Source organism: Dermochelys coriacea, chromosome 2 (genome assembly GCF_009764565.3).
Source record: "Dermochelys coriacea isolate rDerCor1 chromosome 2, rDerCor1.pri.v4, whole genome shotgun sequence".
NCBI lineage: Eukaryota > Metazoa > Chordata > Testudines > Dermochelyidae > Dermochelys > Dermochelys coriacea.
The window spans coordinates 83,149,213-83,162,414 of NC_050069.1; the positions used below are offsets into that span (position 1 = coordinate 83,149,213).

General features: G+C 41.0%; 1 protein-coding gene across 1 annotated transcript in view; it reads left to right on the forward strand.

The window, feature by feature from the left end:
• Nucleotides 1-13,202, forward strand: part of TMEM241 (transmembrane protein 241) — a 108,783-nt gene that overhangs the window by 48,151 nt on the left and 47,430 nt on the right. Inside the window, 1 exon segment of the mRNA XM_043507990.1 lies at nt 2,549-2,642. Coding sequence (XP_043363925.1) covers nt 2,549-2,642 — 94 coding nt within the window.

Sequence of the window (13,202 nt, forward strand, 5' to 3'; positions counted from 1 at the left end):
GGTATTTGGTACGGTTCCACATGGGGAATTATTAGCTAAATTGGAAAAGATGGGGATCAATATGAAAATTGAAAGGTGGATAAGGAACTGGTTAAAGAGTCATATTGAAAGGTGAACTGTCAGGCTGGAAGGAGGTTACTAGTGGAGTTCCTCAGGGTTTGGTTTTGGGACCAATCTTATTTAATCTTTTTATTACTGACCTTGGCACGAAAAGTAGGAATGTGCTAATAAAGTTTGCAGATGACAAAGCTGGGAGGTATTTCCAATACAGAGAAGAACCAGGATATTATACAGGAAGATCTTGATGACCTTGTAAACTGGAGTAATAGGATGAAATTTAATAGCAAAAAGTGCAAGGTCATGCATATGGGGTTTAATAACAAGAATTTTTGTTATAAACTGGGGACGCATAACTTGGAAGTAACAGAGGAGGAGAAGGTTGATCACAGGATGGCTGTGAAAAAAGCTAATGCGGTCTTGGGATGTATCAGGCGAGGTATTTCCAGTAGAGATATGGAGGTGTTAGTACCATCATACAAGGCACTGGTGAGACCTCATCTGGAATATTTACCAAAAGATTTATACGATCTTAAGAGAAACCAGAGTATTTTGGGATTTTGGTAAATAATTGATCTTTAAATATTCAGGGTAAATAGGCCAAATCCCCTGCGATGGGATATTAGATGGATGGGATCTGAGTTACTATAGAAAATTCTTTCCTGGGTATCTGGCTGGTGAATCTTGCCCATATGCTCAGGGTTTAGCTGATTGCCATACTTGGGGTCGGGAAGGAATTTTCCTCCAGGGCAGATTGGAGAGGCCCTGGAGGTTTTTCGCCTTCCTCTGTAGCATGGGGCATGGTTGACTTGAGGGAGGCTTCTCTGCTCCTTGAAGTCTTTGAACCATGATTTAAGGACTTCAATAGCTCAGACATGGGTGAGGTTTTTCATAGGAGTGGGTGGGTGAGATTCTGTGGCCTGCGCTGTGCAGGAGGTCGGACTAGATGATCAGAATGGTCCCTTCTGACCTTAGTATCTATGAATCTATGAATATTGTGTGCAGTTCTGGATGTTTAAGAAGGATGAATTCAAACTGGAACAGGTACAGAGAAGGGCTACTAGGATGATCCGAAGAATCGAAAACCTGTCTTATGACAGGAGACTCAAAGAGTTTGGCTCGTTGAGCCTAACCAAAAGAAGACTGAGGGGAGATATGATTGCTGCTGATAAATATATCAGAGGGATAAATACCAGGGAGGGAGAGGAATTATTTAAGCTCAGTACCAGTGTGGACACAAGAACAAATGGATATAAACTGGCCATCAGGAAGTTTAGACTTGAAATTAGATGAAGGTTTCTAACCATCAGAGGAGTGACGTTCTGGAATAGCCTTCCAAGGAGAGCAGTGGAGGCAAAAAACATATCTGGCTTCAAGACTAGACTAATCTTGATAAGTTTATGGAGGGGATGATACGATGGGATAGCCTAATTTTGGCAATTAATTGATCTTTGACTATTAGCGATAAATATGCCCAATGGCCTGTGATGGTACGCTAGATAGGGTGGGATCTGAGTTACTACAGAGAATTGTTTCCTGGGTGTCTGGCTGGTGAGTCTTGCCCACATGCTTAGGGTTTAGCTGATGCCAATCTGCCCTGGAGGAAAATTCCTTCCAGACCCCAAATATGGCAGAGGCCCTGGGGTTTTTTCACCTTCCTCTGTAGTGTGGGGCACAGGTCACTTGCTGGAGGATTCTCTGCACCTTGAAGTCTTTAAACCATTATTTGAGGACTTCAATAGCTCAGACATAGGTCAGGGGTTTGTTACAGGAGTGAGTGGGTGAGATTCTGTGGCCTGCATTGTGCAGGAGGTCAGACTAGACAATCATAATGGTCTCTTCTGATCTTAAATTCTATGATTCTATGAATTCACCTCATCTGTCAGTTAAGAGCATCAGGATGTCTTATTCCCCAACACTACAGATTTATTCATTTATTTTTATCTACCATAATTGAAGATACATTTGACATTTTAATTTGAATTTTGTGTCTTTCGGAAGGTTAAGCAACATGGCAATATTAGAAACTGAAATTCTCCAGTGCTTGTTTCAGCTCAAGCAATCACAGAAGTTGGACTGAGTGAGAATATGGACCAAATGTATATGTCTGGCTCCCATTGAAATCTTGAATGATTTGAATTAGAGCGATTGGAACATCAGAATTTGACTTCACGTTTCCAGTCACCTGTAGAGCATGGATTATGCTAGTGCATTTTGGCACCCATTAAAGACCAAGCATGAGGTCATAAAATGTTCTTACTTATACTGCAGCCCCTGACTGGAAAAAAACAAAACAAAAGAGGGTCTCTTGGACATAAAATCAGTTCTTTGTCTACCAAATCACCTACTCCAGTTCTTGATCAACACTACCTGTGGCATGTTTGTTTAGTTTTGTAATAGAAAAAGAGATACCAAGAAACCTGTAAGATTCTGGCTAATAGAAGTTGAGAGAATTGTCTTTAATAATGGAAGCTTTTTCAACCCTTTACAGTGGACTGCTGGGATTCTTTCTGATGTTGCACACAGTGAAGCTAAAAAGCATCACATCCTCTTGGCAATATGCAGCCTGGAGTTTCCTTGCAAAGGTAAGAGAGAGGCCATCAGCTGAACTTGGAGGATCTCTATTTCCAGTGGGTAAACTGTGAGCTAGTTGAACCTCCATATCCCTGTTCCTCCCCCAGCCACTCTAATTAGACACAAGGTGCATCTGTCTATTTCATCCCTACACATAGAGTTGAGGCAGCCCGTATCAGTCACCTGTGACTACCCCCAAAATAATGGGCCATACCAACTGAGAATCTGACCTACTGGCTCAAGCACTGCAATTAGATACAAGAAATACCTCTTGTGGAAAGTGAGATACTGCTGCTGAGAATGACATCGATGTCTGCCAGCAATTGTTTCCCTTGTTGCCTCTTCCTTCCCGGAAGCACTGGTTTTCAGAACCACAAAGCCAAAACCTGGACCCATAGAAGCCAATGTCACAACTCCATTTGGCTTCTGTGGGGTCAGAATTTGGCCCAGTGTTATCTGATGGCAACCGTATCAAGGGCTATTTTGACAATGAACTGAAAGAGTTGTTGTTTAACAAGGGGTTTTAAATAAACCAACTATCATGTTTTCTTTGTGCTGATTGATGCTATCTGTTCCCTTCTGAGGAGGATGTGTTTTCTTGCTAAGAGCTATTCTAGACCCAGATGAACCAGTCTTACTTTTTATGCAACAGCAGCAAGGATCCACAGGGGCACAAAAAGGTTCCAGTAACCTCCATATTACACCCCATCCAGAGAAAGGGGAAGTGTCCACATAATGTCCTAGTAGCACAATGCTTTTTGCCAAGAGAGGGAGCTGTACTATGACATCCCCGTGAAAGTGAACAAAACTCCATCCTCTGCTGCGCGGAAGAACGTCTGATTAATTGCACATTTATTTATACCACATGAAATGTACAGGAAAAGTTTAAAAGAAAATGACCCTTCCCTGGGTGACTGTTGCAATAAAGTTAATTTAAAAAATACCAAAAACCTGAAATGGGTGATACTTGCATTGAGTAGCTAATGGTTTAACTGTTAAACTATCCACAGTATATAAAGTCAGAAGAGCTGGTCTGACTCCTATTTCCTATATGTAAATTATGCAGTTTAATCATTACCATGTGTGATACTCTGAAGCCTCAACTCCCCTGAGCAGTTTGTCCTCAAGTTTTTCCCACTAAAATGAATGAAATTGCTTTTTTAATGGATTTGTATAATACATTTGTTTACAAATTGCAATAAAATGACTCCTCAGTCTTTGTTCTGTTGGCTGTGGGAAAGGAGTGTCACTGTTTTTGTATTAAGTATTTCTGAAGTCTGTCTCAGTAAAACTCTGCTAGTCCCATGGCATTTCTTGTTGGCTTGAATTTCTCCTAGGAGCTCTAGGAAGCGTCTGGCTGTGGAGGTTTTAGTGCCTTAACCTTCTTGTTGTTCTTTGGTAGCAAGTCAATTGATTTAAAGCTTGCTGTTGAAATATTATGTACTCGACAGAGGTGCATTCTACATGGGAATAGTGAACCCTGTTAGTTAATATTGTGCATAAGGAGAACAGGTTCTATGTGTAGTGTTTATGAAGTATCAAAAGACAGGAGGACAAGAAGTAGTGGGAGATGTTATTGTAAAGCAGACTTGGGCCTTCCCCAGCTGAAATGGGTCAGAGCCTCAAAGTCTGTATCTGGATCAGAGCTTTCCCAAAGTTCAGGGATGTTTAGATTTGGGGGCTTTGTTCAGAGCCAGCTCTAGATGTAGCCTTCACAAAATATGGTCATGCTATTGTTATCAAAGGAGTTTCACCAACTTACACTAGCTAAAGATATAGCCCTAAACTTTCATGTCATTTAGTTAACATTTGTTTTCTTGAAATCAGCCCATAAAGGTTAAGTTTGTTTGCATTTAAGTTTTTATCCAAAACAAAATAACTATTTAAAGGAGAAAATTAGTTTTCTTACCTTTTTGTAACCTTTATTGCAATGTCTATACTGTTGTTCAATAATCATTTATATGCCTTGTCCTGAGTATAAAGAGGATGCAGGTACATGTGGTATGTCTAGCTCCAATTAATATTGATACAACTAGTACTTTGCATTTCTGTAGTGCCTTTCATCCAAGAGTTTCAAAGCATATTACCAGCATTGTATTAAGCCTCGCAGTACCCTTCTAAGGTATGTAAGCAATACATAGAGACCACTGCTGAATTGCAGCCACCTCTAGGGTGCAACTCAGCAGCTGCTTAACAAAATATAGAAATATTACCCAACAGGTTTGGGAGAGGAAGAAGAAAAGACTATTTTATACCAATAGTTCTGTGGGGGGCGAGGGGTGGATGGTCAGAATATAATTACTTGTACTGGAATTTAGCCAGACCAGTGGCATTAATACACCAAATCTTATAAAATTGTCATGGGATATTACATGACCACAAGCGCTCAGGACTCTGGTTTGATGCTTCATCTGAAGGATGGCTCCTATTGCATCATATTGCCATCCAACACTGTGCAGGACATTGGTTTAACTATTGACTCGTTTGGAAGAGAGAGACCTACCGAATCACCAGCACCACTTCCCGTGGCAGCTAGGTGTCCTTTGGAGGTCGTCCAACCTTGGACAGCACGTGAGGATTGAGTGGATCACAGCACAAGATACCATAGCGGCAGATTCAGATTAGCCTTACCTAACATTGTAAAATGTATTTTAGCCACACTTTTAATATTCTTTTAAAAATGACAGAGAAAAGGGAAGAAAGTTAATGTAAATAGGAAATAATAGAAACTATTTAAAACTAGACACGCACAATGAGGGAGATGTAGCCTTGGTTGTAAGTTTTCCCCTCCCCCTCCACTGGATCTCAGCAGCAGCAGCATTATATTCCCACACAAGCATTTTTCTTGGACTGAGTTGTGCCCCAAGTCATCCTCTTAAACTCTCAGACTGACTGGAGTTTTCACCAGCAGTTGGAAAGAAGCAGCAGTTCAGGCCAGAATGTGTTTGTCTTGAGAATTAGCCAAGAAAGGAGAGTGCTGTAGTCCTCCAATATCGGCCCAGGCCCCGAAAGAGGTTCAGAGAATCAAGAATCTGTTTTCCATTCGGATGCTTTGTACCTATGTGACTGGTGATACATTTCTTCTTAAGCATTGATGCACCAATATACCATCAATGATCCCTTAAAGAGTCCTGCTTTACAGATACAGTGAGACGTTCTTTATGCAATCCACGTATCTGGTCTCCTTGTCTATTTATTTTCATTCAGTTCAAAACTGGACTAGGGTCATAACTTGATTTTTAATATACTTTGACTGTCTGCAGCAACTTGGTCACCACAGGAGGTTTTTCAGGTTCTTCGATCTGGAACAACTGTTCGAGGTAGAAGGTGGGCGAGGTCATATCTTTTATTGGATCAACTTCTGTTGGTGAAAGAGACAAGCTTTTGAGCAGAGCTCTTCTTCAGGTCTCGCCCAGAAGTCAGTCTAATAAAAGACATTACTTCACTCACCTTGTCTCTCTACTATCCTGGGACCAACATGGCTACAACCACACTGTAACAACTGTTGACAGTTCTGGTGTTGACACATTGCTGAGTTCCTCAGGATCAGTCTGCATGTACACTCTGTGATATTCATGCTGATAAATACACTCTGCACATTCAGTGTAAAAGCAAATACTGTGTGTATTAGTCATAGCTGTATAGACACGTGAGAAACATTGAGAAGTGTCCATAAAAACAAAAACTACCTTTAAGATGTACAAAGATGGAATCCTTTGTCTCTGCTTTGCATTGATTTACCCCCACAGGAACAAGAATTTGAAGATATGTTGAGACTGCATGTTTTAATTCACAAAATATGTTAGTATCATGGGTCATATATTGGAATGAAAAACCAGAGTCACTCATATACACAAACTGAAACATCTGGTGAGAACTCTAATGAGCTCTAATAGTGCTGTCAGTGAGGTTTATTTAGATTAGGTCTGTTAATCTGTATTGAGAGATTAAACATGTTGGGGTCTCTAGGAATTAGGCGACAGCCACAGTTTAAATTGCTGAGTTAGGAGGAATAATGTCATTGCTTCTCAGTGCTATATTTGATCAATGCTCTGAGTTTATGGGAATGTAAGCATATGTCAGATTATATACAGCTATCCGATTAATATTTTGGTGAACTGTTGTATGTTTGGCCTCTACCCAGCAGGTCCCAACTGAATTAGTCTATTGCAAAGAGGAGGATAGGGAATAGATTTTGGATGCTTCCTTTTCTTTCTCCTTCCTCCTAAGGATAAAAAAATGAATATAATCTAATTGAAGTCAAACTGCATTGGCTCTTCTACTGGCTTCTTGTACTCTGACTGCGAAGAGTTACTGTAATCTCATTTGAAGATTGTAATTGCCTTCTCTGTGGTCCCTACAGATCCCAATTCTACAGGCTGCAGCATACGCAGACTGCTGCTATTAGCTATTTCATACACAAAAGAAGCACAATCCTATCACCCCAGTCATAAGACAGCTGCACTAGCTCCTTATTTATTATCACTGGATATATTTGCCCCAGGTTACCGCATGGGCCTTGTCTCTTTCTAATACCCTCCCCAATCCCTTTTATGGCTCATACTGGCTGCCAGACATGGCTTTAGTATTTTTGTGGGGGCTTCTGAAACAATAACTTGCTTTTCTCACCTCAAATATAACCGACTCCAGCCTGGTGTGATCATAGCGTATGCACAGAGCCAGCCTAAAGCATTTGGAGAGGGTTAGTGAGCTGGTTCTTTAGGATGCACCCTAAAATGAATAATTTTGCTTTGTACGTGTGTGTTTTATGTCCTTACAGACTTGCGCTGAGGAAGTGTAGCACAGATTCATGTTCTTTTCAGCTCCAGAAAATGGATGATATCTGTTTACATTTGAAGGCTATCTACAAACAGTAGGATGACCGTACATCCCGTTTTGGCTGGGATGGTCCCTTTTTTTAAGCGCTGCCCTGGGCGTCCTGACTTTTTTGGCAAAATTGGGCATTTGTCCAATTGTCTTGCTGACTTGATCAGTTGACAAGAGTAAATGGGACAAATGCCCACTTTTGTCAAACAAGTGGGGTGCAGTGAGGAGGAACGTGCGAGGGGGTGAGTGGAGATGCCAGCCTTGCACAGGGTGGGGTGGCAGAGCTCGGGTGGGGGACAGGCAGGGCTCAGGCAAGTGGCTTGGGCCAGCTCCAGGGGGTGGGGCAGGGGAGGGCTCGGGCCAGCCCTGTGCAGTGTTCCATTTTCCCTTTGGGAAATACGGTCACCCTAACAAACGGGAAGGAGCTGTTACCGTGCTTTGGTTTGTTTTTGTTTGTTTTTTTTTTTTTAAAAGAAAGCCAAGATTCTTCCAGACCTGGGGGGAGCCCATGGCCATGAGCTTCATGAAGCCCAAAATCTAGCTCTGCTGGCTGCCTCTCCATTTCTTCACACAATCTAATGGCCAAAAGCATTCTCTGCTGGAGTTCCAGCAGTCTGGAACAGCAGCTCAAATACCAAGGAAAGCAAGACAAAGACTTCTGAATCACTCTGCCTTATCAACATTTCACTGTCTTTGAACCTCCCCTAAAATGTCTTTCTCTCGCTCCTGTGCTTCTTAATTTTCCTGTTGCTGTGCTATTAGTTGTTGTTTAACTCTATAGGTGAATTAACACTGTATAATATTATGGGTCAGATTGTGAACCCCTTATTCCTGCTGATATGTAGTTACTCACAGAAGAAGTCCCTTCAAAGGTAATGGATGCACATGGATCAGTCCTAGTGAAGTCAGTAGAACCACTGGTGTAACAAATTTCTCACCAGTGGGCCTAAAGGGTTCACAAAATGGCCCTTTGTGATCACTTGTGCAAAAGCTTCTATACAAAATAATGCTGTGTCATATTGCACTTGACCAGTCAGTGTTCCAGATTAAAGTATATTTTCCTCTTGGGGTACAGGTATACTCAAACTAACGTAAGAGTAGCTCTTGCTGACAGTCACCTTTTTTCCTTGGTTTGGAACTTATAAAATTGCTTATACAAGAACTGAATAAACTCTGACTGTATATTATCTTTAGCCACGGTATAGTGCAAAGTATAAGAACCTTGCTCCCAACCTCACTCCCTGATCTGGAAGAACTGTGTAGGGATGTGCCCAGAATGTGCGGGGGGGGGGGGAGAGAATTTTGTATAACTCTTCATCAGCCTCTTCTGCCAGGTGCCTTGAGTGGCACAGATGTGAGCCGTGTCTACCTTTCAGTTAGAGAGTGAGTTTCCATGCTCTCAAGGCTTCAGGTATGCAGAGAAGAGCCAAGTAGAAGAAGGGATTACAGGGAAAATAGGAAGATTTTTGAAAGTTAACTTCTTCCATCTTTAACATATATATCATCCTCAGTCTTACTAATCATAGGGATAATGTCATCCATCTACTTTGTATGGAATACATTCCATCCATGATGGCACATAGGTAACTTCTGTTGAAATCAGTGGGAGCTAGACATGTTCATCAAAGAGAGAATTTTATCCTGTATATCTAAGCTGATTTTAACTAACAAACAAGGCAATCAGTGAGCCCTTAATAGAATCTTAAAGGTCTATAAAAAGCAGTGTTGATGCAGATCACTTCTTGCAACCAAAAAAGTATAGGTTTTCTGGTTGTTTCCATGGAGATAACTTGTTAGTCGTGTTGTAGCATCCACCACTAATTATACACTGAAATTTCTAGGAATACTTCAGAACAGTCTCCATAACAACCCCTCAGTGTATAACATGACCATTAAGCTAAATGGAGTATTACCCTTGGGCATTTAAAATACAGTTATAACAGGGAATCCCTTTTATAAGAATAACTGAAATCTTTGGGGATTTGAAATCTCTCAAGAGTGGAAAATTTTAATACGTATTTTAAAGGGCTTCATATTTTGTAAGGATGTGTAAAAGTTATTACACAGGAAGCATCCATATAAAATACACACGTGACTATATGGGTTTTAGGTGTGGTGTTGATATATAGCTTACTATGGAAGCATGTAGGAGAATATAGTTACACACCGCTACTTGGTGCAGCATTGTCATACAAGCAAAGTGCAAGTTTTAACCTGTGCTCAGTACTGTAAGTTACTTTTCCAGTATGAGCAGACATAAATCCTGATGGCTGGGCAGAAGAGATGCTCTTTACTGGTCACTGTTCATTTAGCCATAACCATATCCATTTGAAATGCTCACTGCATGCTTTATTTAATGCAAGATAACCTCCAGGGAGCATAGATGCTAGCTTGAAATATGACACCATTAGGTACCTTCCACCCCACTACTGCCCTTTCCCATATACACACTATGTCTCCTTTCATATATTCAAGGGCAGCAGAGGATGACACAGTTTAAAGAGAAGCTGTCAGAAGCTGATATGGTTTTGAATTGCAGAGGAAACTGAGCTTGTTGGTTCCTATGCATAATAGCTTCCCACTCACCCTTTTTTTTAATTTAGTCTCCCTGAGTTAGTTATATATGGAGAGCTAAAGCTAAACGATGAATCATTGGTGTAAGTGGCAAGCAGAAGACAAGTACTGGCTTGGAAATAGTTTCCACTGCTAATATCTATGTCAGAAGGATGGAGGACTAAGTACTAAATAATATGCTAACGTTGAAGATTTCAAAGGTATCTGAGTTGTAACATACATTTGAAAGGAATTCAATGAGCAAAACATACCACATCACACTCTTCTTCCATTGGCCCCCCATTCATTTCAGGATGGAATTTTTCCAGACTACCTCAGTGACTTCAAGCCTAAGCCTGAGAGGGACCAGATCTCTCATTGACTTCAGTGGGTATTTCAGGTAATCAGCTTCTCTTGGGATCAGGCCCCTTGTCTCTCTCTCTCTCTCTCTAAGTCCCTGTTTCTTCAGACACACCTCGCCAGTGTTGGTAGGAGACTGCTCGTTGCAGCTCTTGCCACCTGGAACAAGTCTCCTGTATCTTTTTGGCTTGTCACCTATCCAGCTATTTCCCAAATCTTCTCTGAAAAAGTCCCATCCTTCCCCCACACCACTGCCTGCATTTCTTAATTTTCTTCTCCCTCTATTATTTAAGAACCAGATTATAGTACTTTGCCCTCCTTGGGGTCCATGTGGAGCCACATGGCCCCTGGAGAGTCAGCATAGATGAATGGCTTGAGTTCCAGGTGTACAAACTATCCCTGAAATCCCCAATGTACAGGGGACATATGCAGCCTGTTCACTTTCCTATGTCTGGCTGGCCCTGTGGGCTGACATGATGGGGAGTGGGGTAGGTCCCTGTCTCCTACCCATTCTGTTTACAATGAATTGCTCCCTCAAGGTTGCTAGGAGGAAACAATCCTTATACTTCCTTGATTGCAGAGCTGTTGTTCCCAGTCCTTGCTGGGGGAATGTGGTGGGGGCTGGAACAAGACGCTTTGTCCATGCTTGTCTCTCTCCTCACATGCATGAAAAGTCCAAGGACAGTTCAGTCCCAACTCTGTAATATATCTGGGATGGTGTGTATGAGAGACTATTCAGAATGAGTTGAGTTGTATTAACATTTTTGGATGTGTTTAAAAAAATACCAAATTATTGATGGTTCCTGACAATATTTTTTTTAACCTTCTATATGCACCCAATGATTATATGGCACTTTGTTTTTTCATGGAAAATTTAAACTTTCAAGAACCCCCACTTTTCCTTGCAGTCTTTAGCATCATCATCATAATAATAAATAATGTTGATGATAGCATGTTAATTTCTTTCCATTACATCAGTGGTAAAGCAGCATAAACACCACTAGAAAGTGGCAGTACAGAAACTGGAGTTCTCTTATTGTCCGGTTATATGGAAAGAGGTCAGCAAAGAAATTAGTTATCTGGTCTGGGAATTGTTTGTTCATGAATTAGGTTCTCCCAAAGGAGCCATGAGATGGGAAATATAGTAAGAAATGGACTTTTAACACACATTTAAATATTCCCAAATGTGTGTTTTGCAGGAGAGGGTAGAGAGGTTGATGGAAATTTGCTATTTTGGTTAATGGATTTTTTAAAAACCAGATTATGCATCCTTAACTTTCTTGTGCTATTGCCAATACTATTGACCTCCCTCGCAGAGTGTCCTGTGTTGCAGAAATATGATAATTCAATAGTTGTGAAACACTGACATCAGCCAATTAAGGTGTTTATGCATACTATGAAATCAGAAACAAAATAGTGTACCCCTGTTGCTCGTAGTCTCTAGCTTTTCACAGTTAAAATATTTCTTTAACACAGGTGGCTTGGTAGATGCTGGCAATACTTCTGAATGCCAAGCCAATCAAATTCATGATATCAGCTAGTGTGTAAAGCATCAGTAATGAGAGGAGGGGTGGGATTTGTTGAGGGCATGCCTCTTCCAGAGGCCCTTATCCTGCAAGATGCTGCGTACTCTGACGCTGATCCAGCAAAACACTTAAGCACGTGCTTAAATTTAAGCATATGAGTAGTCCCATGAGAGACTACAGATTAAAATTATTTTAAGTCTTTGAACTTGATAAAAAAAATACAAACGGAAGTTTTCATTCAAATCTTGGTTCAAATTGTTTGCGTCAAATTTCTTTTGCATTCATACCTGAATCTCAGAGAATTAACTACCAAGGATATTTTGTAAGAACAGCATTATGATTGGCATACATATTTTTCATGATCTCTGAACCTATATCACTTCATAAAAACCCTGTGCCCATACCCATTTAACTCATAGTCTTTAAGGTCAGAATGGACTATCATGTATATAGTCTGACCTCATGTACATTGCAGGCCACAGAACCTTGCCCACCCATTCCTGTAATAGACCCGTAACCTCTGTCTGAGTTACTAAAGTCCTCAAATTATGATTTAAAGACTTCAAGTTACAGAGAATCCACCATTTACACTAGTTTAAACCTGCAAGTGACCCATGACCCATGCTGCAGAAGAAGATGAAAAACCCCCAGGTCTCTGCTAGTCTGTCCTGGGGGAAAATTACTTCCTGACTCTAAATATGGTGATCAGTTATACTCTGATCATGTGGGCAAGACCCACCAGCCAGACACCTGGGAAAGAATTCTCTGTAGTAACTCAAAGCCCTCCCCATCTAGTGTCCCGTCACCAGCTGTCAGAGATATTTGCTACTAGCAGTCGCAGATCAGCTGCATTCTGTGGTATACAATCTCATCATAACATCCCCTCCATAAATTTATCAAGCTCAGTCTTGAAGCCATTTAGGTTTTTTTGCCCTCACTGCTCCCCTTAGAAGGCTGTTCCAGAGCTTCACTCCTCTGGTGGTTAGAAATCTCTCTAATTTCGAGCCTAAACTTGTTGATGGCCAGTTTATATCCATTTGTTTGTGTGTCCACATTGTCACTTAATTTAAATAACTCCTCTCCCTCACTAGTATTTATCCCGGTCTCTGATGTATTTATAGAGAGCAATCATATCTCCCCATAACCTTTTGTTTGGGCTAAGCAAGCCAAGCTCTTTGAGTCTCTGCTTAAAATGTTAGGGTGTGGCAAAGGGTGTAGTGGAGGTTTAAAGCACAGAGCATTTTGAATATTATACATGCCTGCTCAAAGTTTTGTGTGTACAGATATCTGTTGTCATTGACCTGA